Source organism: Opisthocomus hoazin, chromosome 22, assembly GCF_030867145.1.
Source record: "Opisthocomus hoazin isolate bOpiHoa1 chromosome 22, bOpiHoa1.hap1, whole genome shotgun sequence".
Classification (NCBI taxonomy): Eukaryota; Metazoa; Chordata; class Aves; order Opisthocomiformes; family Opisthocomidae; genus Opisthocomus; species Opisthocomus hoazin.
The window spans coordinates 11,941,097-11,961,616 of NC_134435.1; the positions used below are offsets into that span (position 1 = coordinate 11,941,097).

General features: G+C 43.4%; 1 protein-coding gene across 1 annotated transcript in view; it reads right to left on the reverse strand.

Annotated features, from left to right (window-relative positions):
• Positions 1 to 976: 976 nt before the first annotated feature.
• UBTD2 (ubiquitin domain containing 2) overlaps positions 977 to 20,520 on the reverse strand; it is a 58,753-nt gene continuing 39,209 nt past the window's right edge. The window contains exon 3 of the mRNA XM_075441874.1: positions 977 to 1,545. Coding sequence (XP_075297989.1) covers positions 1,148 to 1,545 — 398 coding nt within the window. The 3' untranslated portion in view covers positions 977 to 1,147. The remainder of the gene's footprint in view (positions 1,546 to 20,520) is intronic.

A 20,520-nucleotide genomic window follows, 5' to 3' on the forward strand; every position in this document is an offset into this window, starting at 1 on the left:
TCACCAGAGCTAGCAGACTAGCTGCTGCTTCAACTGTCACTCCGACCAAAAGCTGAAAACCATGTGCTGTCATGTCCTCCTTACCATCCTCCATGCTTTGTGCCCTGTATGAACCGAGCAGGGGAAGTTGCAATCCATTGTATCTGGGTGTAACCGCAGTTTAACCTGGATCTATAACACCAGTGCCATTTGACAAAGGCGATGCACCTAGTGCTTAAGCGCAGACCAGCGCATCCTTTGCCTTAGCCTGATAAAAACCTGTTTTAATGATCCGAGTGATATACAGCAACTCAGCAGGCACGTACTCAGGTGCCAGTCAGCCAGTAAGCTTCGGGCTAAGTCAGTCTTGTAGCAAGTAAGTTTACAGTACAGTACGTGAGAGTATACATCAACTAAATTATTGCCTAAGGCTCTGGTGGGCTGTGTTCTCAGCTCGGGAGCCAGCAATGGCACAGGACTGCACTGCCAACTTGGAATGTACAATTGCTTGGTCCGAGCATCGCCAGGAGCCCCCCTTGCAGGACGGAGACTGAGCCCCCAGCCCAGTTCTGCTGCCCAGGGCCGGCTGTGCCTCGGCAGTGTCTGGGCAAAGGACGTGAGTTAGGTCAAACCAGAAAGGATCCCCATGAACACGCAGCGCAGGACCTACCCAGAGCAGTTGTGATTCTTGCATAAACTGTATGTGGTGCTGATATGAAATTTTATAAATGGATTGAGTTTTAGTTGTGGTTTTTTTGTGTTTTTTTTTTTTTGTTGGTTTTTTTTTTTAAAAAAGTGCTCTCTTGCTCTGGCTCCACAGATCAGGACACCACCTACAGTTTTAAGAATTATAACATTTTTGTATTAAGTGAACTACAATCTCTTCACTCACTCCTTGTACCTCCTCCCTTTTCTGTTCTCCTTCCCGCTCCTTCCTTTGCCCTTGCCCTGTGCTACTTGCTGTTGTGTTAAATACGAGATCAGGCAAACCCCAAAGGCCAGTTTACATTTTATGTTTTGTTTTTGCAGATCTCCATCACAGATGGAATTTTTGCTGGTCGTTTCTTGGAACCAATCCATTAACAGGACAAACCGAAAGAAGAGAGGGCAGTGAAAACAAACCCCATGACAGAGACGGAGGAAAGAAGAATCAATAAACAAGCAGAAATCAGTTTTCCACCGGGGTGGGATTTGCTAAGGGCTGGCTCACGATGACTTGCACCACGTAGTCCTTTGGGATTTTCAGCTCCTCCAGTTTCATTTTGTCGGCCAGCGGCCTGCCTGAGAAGAACCAGCGCTGGCTGCCTGGCTCCACTCCCTCCACTGCGTGCAGCCGCCTCTTCATGTGATACACTGTGTCCATGCTGCGGACCATGAGTTTGAGGTCTTTGCCTGTGGACAGGCGCAAACGAAGCTGGCATTCGTGCCCTGAATTGGGTGGGGGATCAGGAATATCCAGAGTCTCCAGGTCACCCTTCTCCTCTATCATGTTGATAGGCGGGGCAAGGCAGTAGACGGGAAGCTGGTACCGGTTGCCCAGTTCATCGTAACATTCTGTAAGAGCACCTTTAGGAGATAAGAGGGGAAAAAATGAGTATGAATGCATTTCACATTCAGCACTGAATTGGTCATGCTCGGAAGCATTTACCCTACTGTTAAACCATCTGAGCCATCAAGTCTGAAATCAGGCTTTAAAGGATTGACAGAAAAATCTCAAGTTTTCATTAAAAATTGCTTGACCTTGTTTTCTTATGGGAACTTGGGGCTGAGTTAAAAGGACCCCCCTAAAAGCCAAACACACCCCTCCCTCCAGATAAACCAGGACAAACTTCAAAAGCAGCAGGAAGGAAGAGACGAGGGAGGATGATGTTCTCCGCATGTGTAACTTAAAAAAGCAGTATTTCTCCGGCAGCATGGCCCAAGGTTCACGCTCGCTTGCACCCAGAAAATGCTGCTTGGATGAATTACACGATCCTGAACCCGAGCTGTGAAAAGGCAAAATGGCAAAGACCAAAGGCAAAAGACCACGGTGAAAGAAAGATTTTTGTAACTTCTCAAACATTCAGAAATTGCTGAAATGGTTTCATATAGGGCTCATGTTTTAGTGATCACTGCCAGAACAAACACACACGACCACCCAAGTCAGACAACTCTGCGGTCCGTATGGCGGGCGGTGACACCGCCAGAGCAACGACAGCCAGCATGTACAGATGCTGCGCAAACATAAAGTAACCCCCATGTTCAAAGCCCCGAAGTTTCAGGAGTGATTTTTATTTCCCCAGACTCCTGAGAGGTTCCTCGGGATAATCTGCGTGTTCATGTTAAAGACCACTGGGCAATGGTGTGCTGCCTTGCACATGGCATTCCTTATTACCAAAATGGTACAGCGTCCACAGAACAGCTCAAGAATTTTAACACTTACTGAACTAATAAATACAAGCTGACTTTTTCACAGTATGAGACACACTTTATAAAGATATTTCAAGAACTATCCTGGAAAAATGGCAGCACATTTTTTGTAATGTTTTAAGAGTTAAAATGTGAGAAGGCTGAAAGCAACACCCTGCTGCACACAGCGCACATCACCTCTTGCAGTGAGTGAGGGAAACGAGATGCTGATGAAGCTGCATCCTAAATCACAGCAGAAATCTCTTCTCACTGCGGTTGAAAACCCCCAGATACTCACACTCCAAGCAAATGCTTCTCCCTCTGTTATGAGCATTACCTGCTATAACAAATTTACACATTTTTGCCCCTAGAGGGGGCACATTCGCTTGCAAGATTACCCATCCTTTTGTACTTGGAAGTGTTTGAAGAGAAGCCAAGTCCTTGAGCTAGGGAATATTTAAAAAACTCTTTGACTGGGCAGTTCTGCACACAACACCTAACTGCTCCTTGTTAGAAACCAAGAGTGGTTTTTTTTCAGTTGGAGTTTTCTTCATGCTGACAGTGAGTTGTCTTAACTTGGCTGTTTGATCAACAGAATTACTGTAATATAAAATTATAACTTGGGGACATACTGTGTCATTCAGTCTGCTGTGACAGCAGCTTCTTGTGCTGGAAATCTTCTTTCCTTTAGACAGAAGCCCCCATCCTTTTTAAGGATAATTTATGTTGAAGAAAACATACAGACGATATCTTTGGCTAAAAGATCAATGTTTTAGGTGCAGCTGCTTTTGGAGGCCTTTCTGTTTGTACAGGTAGCACCAAGGCTGCTATGCCCTGAGTTTTATTGAGACAACAAAACAAAAAAGGAAATCCAGAAAAATATAGCTATAGCACGCATCACAGTCTTGTATAATTTATGAATCTCAGAGCAAACCAGCTTTTATGAAAATTGTTATTGGATCCATACCTTTCATGGTACTTTTGTCTGTGATTTACAGACCAAGGCCTGAAGTTCCCATACTTCAATTTTGTTTTACAATGTTCACCTCATTCTGTAGGCCTGATCTATTTAGTAAATGTCACAGTACTAAAAATCTGGATCACAGTTCATAGAAACAAGTAGATGTAGCTTGCTGCTAAAAAACCAGAAAAATCCAAACTTCAACAGTTTTTAAATTTAGCCAGAGCAGCTAAACTTTCATCTTTCTTTAAAAGCTCCTATTTTAGAATAGCACATCAAAGAGTTAATTTTAAATATAATAGGGTAAGCTGGCTAAGGAATTTCTTTATCATTTATATCCTTGTGCAGCTGAAATAACATAAAGGTCAAAGCATATGCTATAAACACCAGATTGCTTAATCATAATCAGTTAAGGAATATTAAAAAAATCCTCTGAAACAGCAGATAACTTGGAGGTCTGTCTTTTAAAAAAAAAAAAAAAAAAAAGAAAAAAGATAAAAGTAGAGGAAACCTCTTGCCAATAAAAACTGCATAGTCCCATCCCAGGCTGCGGAACTGTTTATGGCAAATTGTTAACGTAAGAAGAGGTTCCCATAAACCTCATCGGTAATCCCATTCTTCCACTCATACTGGTAACAACGTCCCCAAGACTCTCACGTACCACTCCATGACTTTCAAGACTGGATATATGTATTCAAGCACAGAAGACGACTAGTGCAAGCAGAAAAGACTTTACGATGGCACCACCTCCTCACTGGCACACTGTGCCTTGCTGGAGACCAAGCCAGAGCTCCAGGGAGGAGATAAGTAGGTGTTGGTCCTCACCTCGGAGGAGATACCGAGCTGTGCACACACAGCCTGGTCATCTTCAGCCATCTAAATCCCGCCAGGCTTCACCAGGCTTTCAGTTAAGTGATCTTTGGAGAAGGTCTGGCTCTGGGACAACCTTCAAGGTGTCGTAAACAGCAACAAACTCGAAGGCAGAGGGTGAAGGGGTGTCATGTTGGTTGGAGTTCAAAAGCGAAACGATTGCTGAACACGTTAACCACAGGCATGGTGAGTTTGGAGCTATTTTAAGGGATGCAGTAAAAAAAAAGTTATCAGAGACGAAGAGAAAATGTGGTTGAATTGCCCACAGCCACCACGGCAAGGCCTATCTCACCAGGCAGATAGCAGCTCTTCACTGAGGCACTCGCTGCTGTGTCCCTTAAACAGTGCAAAGCATGCAGGAAATTAAACAGCTGAACTACAAAACCCTTCGTAATTTTGCTGTTACAATTGAAAAACATGTTTCTGGTCCTTCCCACAAGATACACCAGCTTGGGCCACAAAAGTTATTCAGCAGCAAGGGGCACTAAAGAACCTCAAGCTTTTATGAGAAAAGAGAGGAAAAAGAAATTTTTTTTTTTTTCCTGTAGGTTTCCCTGTTACCTAGGCAACAAGGGTCCTCACCAGCCAGTTGCGGCATAGGAAGGATGCAGCATTCCGTAAACCAGAGCAGGAAAAAGCAACGCAAGCAGAGGTTTCGCAGTTCAGGCAGGCAGCCCTGCACCCTCCCCGGCAAGCACCGCAAAAGTGGGCAGGGTGCTGGGTGCCAGGAGCCCTGGCTGGGTGAGGACAGCCCTCCAACAGCCCACCAAGACAGGTCCCCCCACCTTGCTTCCTCTTCCTTCCCCAGATGCTGGATCATACAAAGAAACCACGTGAAAGCAGCAGATTTCAGGAAGAATGCAGCAGAAAGGATGGGTGTCAGGCATGCAGGTCTAGGTGGAGGATTCTGTACTGGACATCAAAGACCAAGATGTTATAAAAGGATCTTACAACAATACTGAGGAGAGCTTATCAATACTTCATATACTTGAGTATTCTTTGTGTATTTAACTACTCCTCTAGATGTTGACATGTCTTTAATAAACTCAGACACAAAACATGCTGGTAGCAAGATGAAGAACTGCCTTTGAGGAAAGCCAAGGACAGAACCAACTGACTAACCAACCCGCCCACTCAAACCTTAATCCTTTCCACCTTTCTATCATTCAGAATTAAGGTGCCATGGCACATGATCCAAGGAGTGCTTCGAGGATCTCATTCGCTGATTCACTGCTCTGACAATTTTACAGTTAAAGACTTACACTGTCAAGCAAGCTCTAGAGTCATTCAGTATAAGTGCTGCAACACAGTTACGGAGTTAACTTTATAGGCTTGATTCAAGTCAGAGAGAACAGAAGATACAATGCTAGAACCACAGTGGATGGGATTATTTTAATATTTCAAAAGTATTGTTGACTTGGAGACTGGGGAATTCTGGAAGGAGCTGTGAGGCAGAGTTTCTTGTTGGTTGTTATCCAGGTAGGAGACAGCTTGAGAGTTCTGAGTGGAAAAATAAGCAGATGTGATCATCAAGCATACGAAATTGGAACATTTTGAAATTAATTGCCCTGCAGGCCATAAAACTCTGTTTTACTGAGATTATTAGGATGGAGATAGTTGTCTAGATTGGTAACGGAAAACACTAAAAAAGGACTGGTTGAGATACTGCTACCACCTCTAAGCAGTTCAGAGTTTGAACTTACTTGTCCTCTGCACATGAAAGGACTAGCAATTTAAGCGACCTAAATGACACCATGGTAAACTTTTGCGGAAGTTACTGAAATCAGGCACATCTGACCACACTCATCCAAAACATACAAAGTTCTAATGCATTTTAACAGCATTTTGGCATTTCTTTAATGCTGCATACCACTTTCTTCACAAAAAGCAGCAAATTTCTTGTCTTCTGTTCATGATGTGCCTTCTATTTCTTTAAGATTTTAAGCAGTTTTGAGAAGGATTGCTCAGAAACGCCCAGAACTCAAAAACTAAGCAAATCTCCATCTCTTCTTCCCTTCCCCCAGACAGACTTGCTGCAGGAAAAGAAATTAAGACAACACAAAACAAAATCTAGCATTGCAATGAGACTAGCTAATTTAAGGAGCTTAAGTGTCTACATAGAACACATTTGCGCAAGGAACAGCTGGTTCATTTGTTTTTTCTTACTGAAAAGCTCCATTCAAAACCCAAGCTGAGCCTGGATTGCTCAATAAATTGACAAGAGTAAAGCTTTCACCTGTAGGCTATTGGTTTCAATCCAGTATAGGTCACTAATGCCTGAAAACTCATTATGAGCATCAGAAAACAAGTGGGTTTTCTTCTAGGTCCTACAGTACAGCAGTTCCTAGAGAGCAATGACTAAGGCAGAAAAACGGAACTCTTCATCTTTATTAGTCACTGATTCCAGGTCATGGCTGGGAAACACAGGAACTTATAAGAAAAAAAAACGTGTACTGACATCAACAGCATGCGAGAGTGGTGAAGGGTGACTTTGCTCCGGACGTGTACAGGACAGACAAATGAAAACATGCAGTGCTTTGTTCCAGCTCACCTACAACCATCACAAACCGGAACGAGTTCAAAGAAAAAAGCTCTTTCACACTAAACCCCATATAACTTAATAATGACTGAAACGGCTAAATGTTGCAGTTAAGAACTGCAGCTCTCCCATTGTCTGAAGGGCAATGCATGGGACTACTCGTGCAAGCCTGTGCCTTGCACCATGTACGGAGAACAATAAACAGCTATGATCATTAATGGTGTGGATGAAGCACTTGATAATAAACCACACATATAAGCCCCCTCCCATGTTTCTTCCACACTAAACTTCCATGGGCTATGCAAATTTAAACCACCACAAAGCTAGTGTACAAAGCCTTTAAGAAGGTACAGTCTTGTCTCCTAAACCACGGCACAACTGCTTACACAACACGGCTCTGCTCTCATCTTAACTCCCTCTGTATAATAAAGAACTTCCGCTCCTTAAAAAATTGGTTTTGTAAATAGTAAGTGTTAAGCATTTAATAATTTTCATTTCAAATTCACTGAAAAACAGCTCTTCCGAACGTTATCGGTCTGGCTCAATTCCACAAAGGAGAACAACTCCCAGAGCCAGCAGGAGATCCCAGTGCTTCAGGAGCTGCTTGGTGAGCAGGGACCAGCTCACTCCCGCTTGCAGCAACTAGCACAAGACAGACTGGAATTACATTACAACCAGGGAAATGAGGAGAAAATTAAGATACTCTGCTACTGCCTTTGTAATCCTCCCACCCCATTCTTTGGCAGGAGAACTAGCTTGTAGCTGGTTCACTGAAACAGCTATTGCACTGCTCATGCTCATCTCCACGCTTGGATGTTCTTCAGAAAACCTGGCTCACCTGGGCTTCCAAGATAGCTGATAAAATAATGTACACTCAGTTGTCTGAAGAGGCTCTGCAAGGCAATAACCTAAGACACACTTACTCGCAGCAGAGGGCTGGACTAGACAGCCTCGCCTCTTCAGGTCCCTTCCAACCTGAATGATTCTGACTCGCTGCTTTTGCTGTAGTAATAATACTTCGAAGAGCATCTAGCCAAAAGATCCCTTGTGTATTTAAGTCACTCTGCTTCAAAATAAGCACACCTTACCCTAGTGCGGGGTAGGTTTGTGAACCAAGCTGGTGATCTCATGAGTAAACCATTCTTAAAAACAGTTTTGCAACTCATGCCTGCATGCTGGCACAGGGGAGGAAAACACAAACCGCTATCATGGAATCAGCGGCACCGGGTACCTACTGAAACCCGGGGACAGCAGCACTGCCGAGAGCGAAGCTTGCACTCAAAGATGGCATTGCCTGAACACTCACCGGCCACAGAAACCAAGATGCATCTGAACAGTGAAGCGGGACAAGTGGTTTGTGCAGCTCCTTCTGCACTGATCTGCTGCTTAAGTGGAACGTGCCATTGGCACCCAGTCTCGTCCACGCGTTGTAACTGAAAGCCAATCTGCCTGCGTGCCATTGCTACCTATGTTTGTCAGAAATCTTTTGTTTTGGGTTGGATTTTGGGGAGCGGGAGCAGGGAAGGAGTAGGGGGTGTTTTTTTCGGGAAAAGGCTGGTGCAGATATGCAAGGTGCATTGCTGGTCATGCTGATCCTCTCCCTTTATCATAGCAGAGCACCAGCATCAATTAATTCATTAGCACTAATTAAATAGGCTGAAGGTGAAAGATAATTAAGACTAACAGTCTTCCAAAAGACAGAAATTTCTGCATTAGATAAGCAAGCCACTTTTCTTCTTCAGATTTTAGCTGCAGTTAGCAGGTGGGCATCCTTTACTGTCCCCGCTGTGCTGGGGTGGGGAGAGGAGAGAGATTAACTGCTATGGGAGGTGAGAAGGACAACGCTTGTGGGAAAGGGGGGCTTAGAGCCCCAAACCACCTCCCTCAAAATTCCTCTTAAAAATCCTCACTAACGCCAGCAACAGCAGTGGCAATCCTGTCAGAACTGAGATCTGCAGCCCCACTGTGCTCATCTGCCAGAGAAAGAGGGGACCTACGCCAGAAAGCTCAAAACTTGACAGCAGTGTAGCTTATGGAACAGAGCTAATTCTTCCCTAATACAGTTTTACTAGAGCACAAATACCCACAGTCCCTGCAGTTCACCGGCTTTTCATCTGCTCTGGTTGTGACAGGCAACTAAGACACCCATTGAGCTGGTACACACCTGTAATCCACAGCGTGGCTAAGGACTGCAGTTACTAGACCAGGACTATGAATAACAACTGTGAACTAAACAATGCAACAAGATGGTGAATTTTAACCACAACCATGGGTTCAGAGGCTGGTTAACCAGTCACCCAGTCACGGCATCCTTTACGACAAGATGCCCCTTCCCCTTCCTTGCAGGCTTTTGCCACAGTACAAACTCCAGAACAGACCAATTGATCAGTGAGTCGTTCTTTACCCAAATGAGGTTTGATAGGGAAAGTCAATTATGTATTAATGCTCAGTAGTTGTCATGTTAACAAAACCATATGTACTGCCACTTCTACATCACTCTGTAAAACTTGGATCTAACATTGCAAGAAGGTAACAGCTTCCAAGAAACATTACATCAGGGTTCAAAGACAACAAGTCTTTTTACCAATGAAGTATTCATGTACTATTCTGCTTTGCACGTCATTAAAATAGATGCCTGCCTAGACAGACTTCTTAGATAAAAATAAAAAAAAAAATCTGGTTCGTAAAAGAACTTCTTTGTATACCCTCTTCGTTTACATTTGCTCTTCTCCATTATCCATCTTCTTAAAGAGGGTGGGGAGATTTGGAGAAAAAAGCAAATGTAGTATCACAATCATCTGAGCCTGCATCATATCCCTCTATGGACAGCTAACCTGGCAATATTTAAAGTGACCAGGTTACGTGTTCAGTGTGAGGATGCACAGAAGCTGAACTCAGATAAGTTGTTACTACCTTTGCTACCACGACTAACACTGTTAAAATGGAAAATCAAATGAAACGTTAACAGTAGCATTTTATACAACTGAGAGATTTTCCTTTTTCTTGCCAACTGCAAACACTTTAAGCAGTTTTTGCTTTCTTTGGAGGTCTACAAAGATTTTCCTCTGCTCTCCTAAAACAGACTTGTGAAAGTCTCCTTCTGATGCAGAAGTCAGATGTTTGACTGCAATGTTGCAGAAAGGCCACCAGAAAACATAGCATACTGGCTCTTGAGGTACAAATGCTTTATTCTTTCACAAACCAGGAGAAGAGTACATGCCATCTGGACTGCAGACGGCTTGTTAATCCTAAACCAGACCCCTACATTTACAAAGACTCCATCATCCTGTGAAAAGCAACATGCTTTGGGAGCACTGTTTTAGTGTGCAGAGACATAAGTCTTTGTCCATTACAGTAGGACTTTTTACATGATAACCGTATTCATAACTATTCAGTCTCACTTTCCAAATATGGCACACTACTTTGCTATTTCCAGTAACTACTATGCTATTTGCATTTTACTTTTAAGCGGATTTTCCTTTAGCTAAGATCAGCAGGACACTAGTGATCAACACTGCTGACCACTACATCATCCAATAAATATGCCAGAGCCTGCTGCTCTCCTTTCCAAGTAAGACAAAAGGTAAAGGTAATTTTACCTTTGCTTGACACTAATCTCATTAAGCACAGTCCATTTGTCCTTAATTTCTTGTTCTACTTTGGACTGACTCGTGTAGCCACCTCAAGAAAAAGCATGTCCTTTTGCTTCTCAGGTGGAGAAGGCATAGTCTGACCACGCGAAGAAGTCTGCCCTGTGCAGGGAGGTTCAGCTAGCAACTAAGGTCTGAAGTACCTCGAGCTGCTCCATCTCCATTGCATGACCAGCGCCAGTGCACTTAACCTTCAAACAATCCCCTGCCCACCACAATGCCCGCTCTGGGCAGCAAAATGATATTCGAGACCTAGTTTAATCTGAGCTAGAAGTGGATACGGGTGGAAGCTTGGCTCCAGACAGCACTTACAGCTTCAGGTAACACAGCAGCAGAGACAACCCCTTAGACTGAACACAAAAGTAAATGTTGGCTTTTACAACAGTGTGGAGTGCAGAGAAGCCCAACATTAGTTTGCAATGAGAAGGATGTGGAAAACAACTACTTTCTACGGCCAAACAACCACCCTCCCCTCGACCTACCTACATGCCACAGGGGAGAGAAAGAAGAACAGAATGACGTAGGCTAAAGTTTGCGCGGATGGTTTTTCTCTTACTGCTCCCAAACTTGCCTGTAGCCCTGTGCTGACATTCAAAGACCTGTTAATGAGCATGGAAGTCATTCACTTGCATGCTCAGTCTCCAAGGATAACCAGCAAAAATGTTAAAAGCTCCAGGGAGGTCAAGCAAACTGACACAATCCCACATTAACACCTAAATCATAAAATACTACTACAACACAAGAAAAAATGTCTTGATTAAGCATAAACATAGAAGACTGGATGTTAGTCAGAGCTGCATCATGCCCTAATCGTGCACCTAGCAGAGGCTTTGGGGATCTGCACAGATTGTGAGAGCCCAGACAGGTCCAAAACCCAAGGCCTTGCTGCACCTATGGCCTTCTACAAAAAACTTGCTCGATCGCTACAGAACAAATAAAGGCAGCGCTGAGATTTCATTATGTCTGTATAATGGCTAATAGTCAAAACGTATATGGAAACACACGCTTAATCTTGTTGCAAGTTTTCCTGGCAATAACGTTAAAAAATAAACATCGCTTAATCCACACTAAGCTCTGTGTTAGGCTCACATGTGTATCAGTAAAAAAGCAAAGCCCACTCTGCTTCTCGGTGATAACTGTCAACAAAAACCAGCTACCAGCTCTAGATCTGAACAACCTCCGCCTCTTTCAAGTTATGATTTAGAAGTCTCTTACTGTTTTAGCCTTTTCAAGTTATACTATCACAAGGCATGGTAGTGCTAAGGAAAAAACTAAATATCTTAGAAATTAGTATTTTTCCCCTTCCCGGCAAATCTGGCTTTCAGCAAATGAAGCCAGTGTCTATCACACGCTCTTGTCAGGCTCCCATACACCCTCATCAGCCTGCTAAATCCAATAAATGCTGTAGATACTCAGGAATTTTCTCCTCCATTTCCAAAGGCAAATCTCTTCTGTAACACACTCACTGAAGCCCAGTAACAACTTGAAATTACCATCCCAAGGCATTTATTGAAAGAGATTGTGGAAGATTTAGAGGGACTAAAATACCTCCTTCTGGCTCACTACCAGGCTAGTGAGTAATGCGCGGGCTCTCTGTAACGCGCCTCAGGCAGGACTTCCCTCAGCCATTACCTGGCCCTGAAAAGCTGTGCTAAGGAGAAGCCTTCTCTGGCAACTCAGACGCTTCTGAGCGTACCTATCGTGTTTCGGTCTTGGAGAAAATATACCATCTTTTATTTAAATACCTGAAGCTAAACCCTAGAAAGATGACAAATGTCCTTGCTGCTGTCAACTGGAGGTTGTGGAGGAGCAGCAAGATGCATCCATGGGCAAAGAGCAAGTCAGACACCCATGGTCTGGCTGAGCCCCTCTTTTACCAAACTGAGGCACTGTGAAGGACACCAATTCCTTCAGCAACACCAATTTTAGGGCAAAACTCTGTGTCAATTACAGAAGCAGGCAATACCACCTCTGAAGATCACCTTTTCACACAGAAGGCAGCATCTAGGGGGCTCTCATTGGCTTACACTAAAATTTTGAATGAGGAATACATTTTAAATACTTCATATTTCTTTTTCTCATTTTACTAGTAGACAGCAATGCAGATGAAGCAGATACCCGGTTTTAACACTATAAGCAGCCAGTGATAGAGTAAATGTCCACTCCTGTGGAGTATCTAACAAACTAGACATCATGTCCTGACCACCATCAGATGCCAGAAGAATATTATTCACTTAAAATTGGCACTCCTGTCTGGAACATCTGCAATATGCAGATCAACAAGCAATCTGCAGCTTCTTATAAGAAGAATTTAAGATGTTCTTTCATCATGAGTTCAGGTTTATTTTGAGCATTTAATGGCCATCATGTAGAGTTAGTCTTGTTTTTTTCTTTTTTCTTTTTCCTTAAAGGAGTTTGCAGCACTTTCCTGGTCACACATTAATGCTTAAAACTTAAAAAAAAAAAAAAGCAGTTCCAAAAACAGTGTAGCACACTTATCCTCACTGTAGCAGAAAAGGCAAACTGAAACCAGAGACAGGAAATAAGATGCGCACATGCTACCAGGGCAAGAGACTTGAGAAGAGTCCAAGCAATTATGTTGGCAAAGCTCCTTAAAATACCTTTCAAAAAGCAAGAGCAGAAGTTAAAAATATTTAAGCAAAACAACCGCAGGATGTAGCCATAAGTGGGTTTTTATTTGAAAGGTAGATAGTTTCTAACCTGCACTTAGATACATAAATATTTCGGCCAGCCACAACTGCTTTACATCCCCATGATACGATGCTAAGCTCCATTTGAAAAAAACATGGAAATCCAGTGTCCCTCACAAATATAGTCATGCACCTATTTTAAAAACATTAATCAGAGCAGAAACGACAGAAAGCATCATCTTAATTGCAGCTCTGGACTGAAGAGGCTTTTGAGAAAGCAGACACTGTTTCAAGGTCAGGAGCAGTCTGGTGAGGCACAACAGCGCAACATGTCCTACCACAGCACCAACACGCTGCACCTGGGACGGCACAGAGCACTTGTACCAGTCCTTCAGAAAACACTCGACATGCGAGCCAGCAGCTGCAGACTCACACTCCTCCCAGTGCTGCAAGCACTAACGAAGGCTACGGTAAGGAAAATAAAGCAATCCCCAAAGAGGGACAGGTCTTCTCACTGTCTTCGACGATAGCCCTCTGCTTTAAAGCAGCACAAGGTGCATTTTACATTGTGAATACATGTACTTACTCGTCAGTGTCTGGGTACCGGCCCAAGCACGTTAGCTTTAAGCGAATGGAAGGAAAGAGATCCCACATAATGATGTGGCATTTTGAAGAGCATGGAAAACAAAAATAAAACGAGTGCACTACTAGAATAAAAGCACCTCCAGCAGTGATACGCTAACCCAATTCCAATGGTTATCTTTAATTGCCTCATTGATTAGCTATTGTGATTTCCCCTCATTCTCTACTTGCAGATCTCTATGTGCTCAGCTTTCCACCACACGTTATACACAGTGGTTGCAAAGCAGAAAGAACATGAATATTGGCCAAATGTTAGCCTGGCTGTTCTTTGGTTTCTTGAGAACAAGAGAAACACCAACACTGTGGAGCACTGCCTGGTAGGCACTGCAGACATAGCCTTCTCGCATGGAATTTGCCAATTACAAAAGAATTTATTGGCATTTCTCTAATTTGCAGTCAGGGGATCTCTTGAACAACGCACTTTTACAAGAAGCATTTCTCTGATGAAAAATATCATACAAACACATGGTTTTAATTCAGCCACAAGCTGTACGGTGATGGCCTAGAGATGGATGAAACTCCAAGCATCTCTTCAAGCATCTCTACCTCTCACCACTTCTAACCACATCCCAGTGGAGCACACTTCTCCCAGGATGCAGGGGCTACACCCCAGTGCTCTTCAGAAACCTGGAGTCACACCCAGCCCACAACTCTCCAGCCCAGGGGATGGAAATGAATAACCCATTTGATGGTGCTGTTAAGAATCACTTTATTACATGGTAGATAAGGGTTCCTCTGCAGTGCATTGCATTTTAAAATCACTGCTGGTTTACACCCTTCTCTTTCTAAAATGCATGCAAGCCACTGGTTGTGAAAGTAAAGGCCTTTCATAAATGGTCCCTTCTCACCACTTCCGAGGCTGTGGATGCATGGATGTTTTTCTAAGTAGCAAAACCATCCTAGTAATTGCCCAGCTCCCAGGTCCTGTTCATTCCTGCTGCTGCAATGCCCATCAAATTGCCCTGCTATAGGTACTTGCAGGTGTCTTATAAACTGGATGAGGGAACTGATGAATGTCAAAAGCAACACAACGTTGTGGCAAAGGACATTTTAAACCTAAAGATGTACACTCGCCCTGCTCGCCACCCTGCAGCCCCACAGATACTCAGGGGGAACAAGGAGGTCATGTAAAGGGAAGCAGACACCTTGCTCAGTCTTGCTTCGCAGCTCAAAGTGCTTCAGGGTCCACCATCCCGGTCATTACTGGGAAGCCAACTCCCCTTTACCATTGCTTTCTCAAACTGAGAATACACCTTCTGCTTTCTTCCATGCTGTGTCTCACACCAGAAAGAAACGCTGAACACATCCACACACCCCAAAGTCACTGGTTCTCACTACCCCTGCAAGGATGCACAGTCTCCCCTCCAAAGTGCCAACAGCTCTAGAGAAGGGGACTTTGCAAAGCAGCAGCCCTATCGTGCTGTACAGCATTGCCTCCCTGCTCCCTTGCATCCCTCCTCTTACTCAAGCAAAAACAATGTAAGGAATTATGTCAAATGAAAGAAACCAGCAACAGCTAGCTTTGCTATTTAGGAAAGCAATCTTTTACACCACTCCACATAAAACCAAGGGTTTCTCTTCCTTGGTTCATTTTGTGCTTTATAGACCCCTTCACAGTAATACTCTGCTTTCCACTGGTCCTTTTGGAGTAAAAACTGGAGCAAAGATAGGAAAAAACATAGCTGAAAAGCAATGAGATTCCAGGTCAATGCAGGATGGGATTATTCACATTATGTCCCTGCCCCTCTCCCCTAGGCTTTCAAAAGGGCAATGGGGAACTTACGGCCGTAAGCATTCACAACTCAAACATAAAAATCAAATCAAAGGTTCAACTCCCAGCTCTGAAGTACTGACTATGATAGAAGGTGTTTTCTACTACACTACAGTCTATAAATTAATGCTGCAAATTCGCCTGTTTTCAGTGTGAAGGTAAACAAATGGATTGCTTTAGGCATCCAGGAACTGAAATAACATGCTGTATTTTCAGCCGGGAAGAGCTGTTTTCTCACTCATATTTATAAATTGGATATACCCTCCTTGAAGTTCCAGTTTAAAAAGAAAAACGCAGCTAAAGCTGCCAATTGTGCAACAGACATGTGATGAAGCTTTACGGACTTGACAGCGCTGTTAAACCAAACGACAAGAGAAAGTGCTAAAAGTGAATGCGAAACAAGGCTTTAGAAAAGAGTTAGACATTCTACAATTTGCATCTACATTTTCAGTCCTCAACTCCTTTTCCAAAGGACAGCAAGAGGTGAAATATTGGTGTAATAATTAACTTTTGCCTTTTTAGATTTCACATGGATCAAAAGCAGAAAGGAAACAATTCTCTTAATTTTACCAGACGACTTGCTAGACCTTGTAAGTACCAGCCAGTCTTCAACAGCAACAACTACAGAGCAAAAGCGACCGTTCTTGATTTGAGCCTAACTTCGTCAGGACTTTGCTCGTGCAGCAGGGCTGTGGTGCAGGCACAGCGCATCTGCCCTTCCCAGCACCAAGTGCACTCCTGTCCCCCCAGAAACAGGCATTCCCCAAGAGCAGTAAGCCATCCTTCCAGGCATGCCCGCTCAACCACAGACAGGGAAAATGCTAAGAACCACAGAGGCAAGAGACGGCAGAACAGGAGGAGGTGCCACCCTGCCAGCTGCCTCCGAGCCCCCACCGGGAAGCGGGCTGAACCATGCTGAATTAAGTGTCCGAGCAGGGAGCACACAGCCTGGAGGCCACCGGTTGAAGATTACCAACTTAGATGAAGTCTTCTAACCCAAAAGCAATTACTGTGCCTGAGCAGCAGTGAAACAGCCAGAACATTTCAGAGATGTCTCATCAGCAGGAGGTACTTTCTAAGGACAGAGAGGGCAGAAGGAGCATGCACAAATGTGCTCTGTGAAGTAGAGGAGCAGGAGCCCAGAGCAGGTGCCCATCCAGCTGTTTGACAGTAGCATTTCTTTTCACACTTGTCGCGTCCTCACACCATGTCCGTGCCTCAGAGTAATGTGATGATGAGACTGCAGCAAACAGGTTGGTGAAAACTTGAGAGGCATCCCTGAAACAGGGACCGCAGGTCTCACCTGGGCGGGCAGCCCTTCGCCAGGGGATCTATCAGTGCTGTGCACACACGGAGGCAGGAAGATATGAAAACAGTCTGGGTGCAGTCTTGTGAAAGCTAGACGCAATGTAGTCACTAACCATTTTAGAAAAGATAAACTTAAGGAGGGAACTTGACGTCAACAACTTTTAAAAATAGACACTGATGTCTAGCAGAAAAACCAAAATACACGCATTCTCCTAATGCACACTCATGTCCTCAGTGCTAATAGCAGCTAGCCTGGTTCCTTCCAAGACACCAGCAATTTTTGGTTTTTAATCCCTTACTTTGGGTGTTTTTTTTAACTGAAGTAAAAAATAGACAAAAAACCTCCCTTCAAATTAAGAACTGTTTTCTACTGAGCAGAGATTAGTACAAAAAATAAAAACAACCTCCAAAGCTAGTAGCCTCAACTGTAAATTTTACGATATTCAGTACAGAAAGATTTTAGTTTCCTTCACTTTTATGGCCTGCATGCTCGTCTCAGGACTACTGCTGATGATATTGAGACACACTTTGATAGTCAGACCTCCCAAAGCTTTCACAGCTCTGCTGAAATCTAAAATTAGACAGCCACAGTCACCAAAATACCATTCACTATCATTTTAAAGAGACATTAGAGAAACCTGACTGAGCATTCTGTATCCAGATACAAAACCATGTTGTTCAATAATGTTTCACACGCATATAGACAATGTAATGCATTACAGAAAAAAGTATTTTGTCAATGACAATCAGAAAAATCTCTTCAGACAAATGAGCTACTGAGAAAGCAATTCCTACGGCCTTAATCCTCTAGCAAAGGCAAAGCAATGGATACAGTAGCTTGCAGGCAAGGGTGGAGAAAAAACACAAGGAGCTTGTGGCATAACGGGCAGCAGTTTACAGAAGGAGATTCAACTTAAAACACTAAAGCTGCCACAGCGAAATTTACTGTACAGATTCTCTCAACCACAGATTCATCAATACAACAGTTAAGCCCAATATAGCCATCACACAAAAAGCGCTGCAAAAATTACAGTGTTCCACTTCTGGAGCTACTTATTTTACAGGAGACATACATTAAATGGTCAGTGTTAAACATCTACTATATAAATTTGTTGCAGATATTGCTGAATTATGGTAGAAATTTAAAGACGAACTCCTGAGAGCCTATGGACTACCTTTCACTGCTTCCTTTCCCATCCACCTCTGGCAACTCACTTTTAGCAATTACTGTTTTGGGAGCCTGGAAAATCAGTATGAGATGGATACACAGGGCCCATGGCGGAAAGCTTGTCTACAGTAGCATCCCTCCTCTGGCACTCACATGCAGCACCTCCTGGATGTTAGTAAAGACCAAGCACGTGACATGAGGAGCTTTAACATTCACAAAGGAGCAGGGTTTAGCAGGTATTCCCATTTAATAGGAAAAATGCAGCAGATGCATTTTGTAAAAGGTGATGCACAAAGTCTGCAACAGAATAAAATCTCTAGTCATTTGGAGACCGTGCTTCAACCTGACTTAGAAAAAGTCTGATTTCATTCGCAGATGGCATAAAGAACCCCTCTTCTGATATAGGATTTGGCTTGAATACAAACCAGTTTATATGCCTGTGATATGTAATACCTTTTATTAAATTAATACGAAGTGGCACAGCCACTAATGGCTGATAGAGCCTTAAAAGGACTGCTGGCACTTGAGCACTAACTTTCCCTCTATGAGACAGAGAGCTGTCTGGTTCCTTTTCAATGAAAGTATTGAATGCTATTTTGATCCTTAGTTACTGTTTCTACAAAAATAAACTACCGTGATCACTCCTCCCTTCCCTCACTCCAAGTCATATGCAACCTCAGGCGGTTCTGTTGTGCCAAGGAGGGTCTGTACACCCTCCCCTCTCTCCTTATAAGCAAGGATGAGGCTCGTTGGGATGACTAATTTACACCGATGGCATATACTGCTCAGCTTTCCCATCATTATTGTGTTCCTCAGACCTGCAAGGAAGAAGAAAATGCTATTTTACTTACGGTTTGCCTCTACCACCAGTACAGGCTGTATTGTCCATCCAGTCTCAAACACTGAAACATCTGCTTTAGGCAAATCCTGTATTTCTCGCACCAGCATGATTCTGATATGCAAACTTTTCATAAAACTATCACAGAAAAGTAGTTAGAGCAAGGCAAAACCTGTCAGCCTGAAATTTCCCCAAACATCAGAATAATCTCAGTAAGGATGGAAACAAGGTAATACCATCTACTGAAGAAAGTCAATAAACCACCATCCTAACACAGGTAACATATGAAGAGTTCATCAGCGCTAGGCAGCAATAAAGCACACTGACCCCCCCCATCAACCACCCATGTGCCTGTCCAACACTTCTGAGCACAGACACAGCTTTTGTTTCCAAAAAAGCTTCAATAATTCTTCCGATTTACTTAGAGACCAATGAGAGAAGGTGAAATACTAGCTGCAGCAGGGAGAAGCTTTCCAACGCTCCCAGTGATTTACCCAAGCAGTGTAAAAACCTCCTTGGGACTTCTTGCCCAAGGAATGCAATCAATGCTAAAAGCAACACTGACATCTTGCCAAATGCAACTGTCCTATGGGCTGCTCTCCCGCTTACCCCAAATCATACCATTTGATCAGCTATAGCTATTGCCCTCTCTCCCCTTCCCCTTGCACTCCCAAGGTCTTGAGCAATAGCGTGCTATTCTTCATTTACAAAGAAAAATGGGGTTTTCAACACAGCAGAGAGTAACTTTCTAACAAATACTCACGTAGTACTGGCTAAGTATGAAAAAAAAAAACCCCAACCTGATGAGTAAGGAGCACAAGCATCCTGACAGGTCTACTGAACCACAGTACTGCACCGAAACGCGGCTGAGCACTACAGGACAGCAAGTACCTGAAGATATGCAAGGTGTCCTTGCAGACAGCAGGTCTCCAAAAGCCCAGTGCACACAGGGACGCAAGACTGCAGGCACAGCCATTAAAAGCTGTTCTTCAGTGCAGGGAAACATCAGGTCCAAAGGCCACAAATATCACAGTACGCTGCAGAGTTACAGCTCAACAGGAAAAAAAGGGTTTTGCTGGAATTAGGAATTTGTGTTTGGTCTGGGGTGAGGTAAACAGCAGAGGAGAAGCATGCTTTCCTCTACACCACTGCTGTTGGCTTTGTGGGTTTTTTTTGCTTCATTTTTTTTTCTGGTTTTCTGTCGAATATTTCACCCAAAGGGGAAGAAAATGCTCCATTCACGGCAAGAACATTTCAGTAATTTCACCCGGTTTTCCCCAGCATTAACGTTAAATCCCCACTTTTCAAGATCCCCAGTTTACACACAGTAAATGTGACAGTTCTGCTTGCACACAAAGAGCCAGCGCTGCAAGACTGCTCCCAGAAAAAGCATGCTGCGAGCTACAAGAGCTGTATTTTAAGGCACAGAGAAGTTGACTGCTCCCAAGCACAAAGCCACTGCTTAACAGAGAGGCCCTTTTACAGTTCAAATAGTATGAACAGAGTTAAATTTAATATACTGGTAACTACGCTACAGTGGATTAAGTGTCCATCCTGAAATTTAAAAACTCCACTTAACCACAAACAGATTACAATTAATATTAACTACTTTCAGTTCAGCTCAATTAATATTAACTACTTTCAGTTGAGCTCAACACTAACATTTGGTGCAGACCCTAATAAAAATAGTACACACTCCAACACTTCCTTTTTGACAGCTGAGAAGTATGTAAAAGTGTTCTTCATTAAATTTAA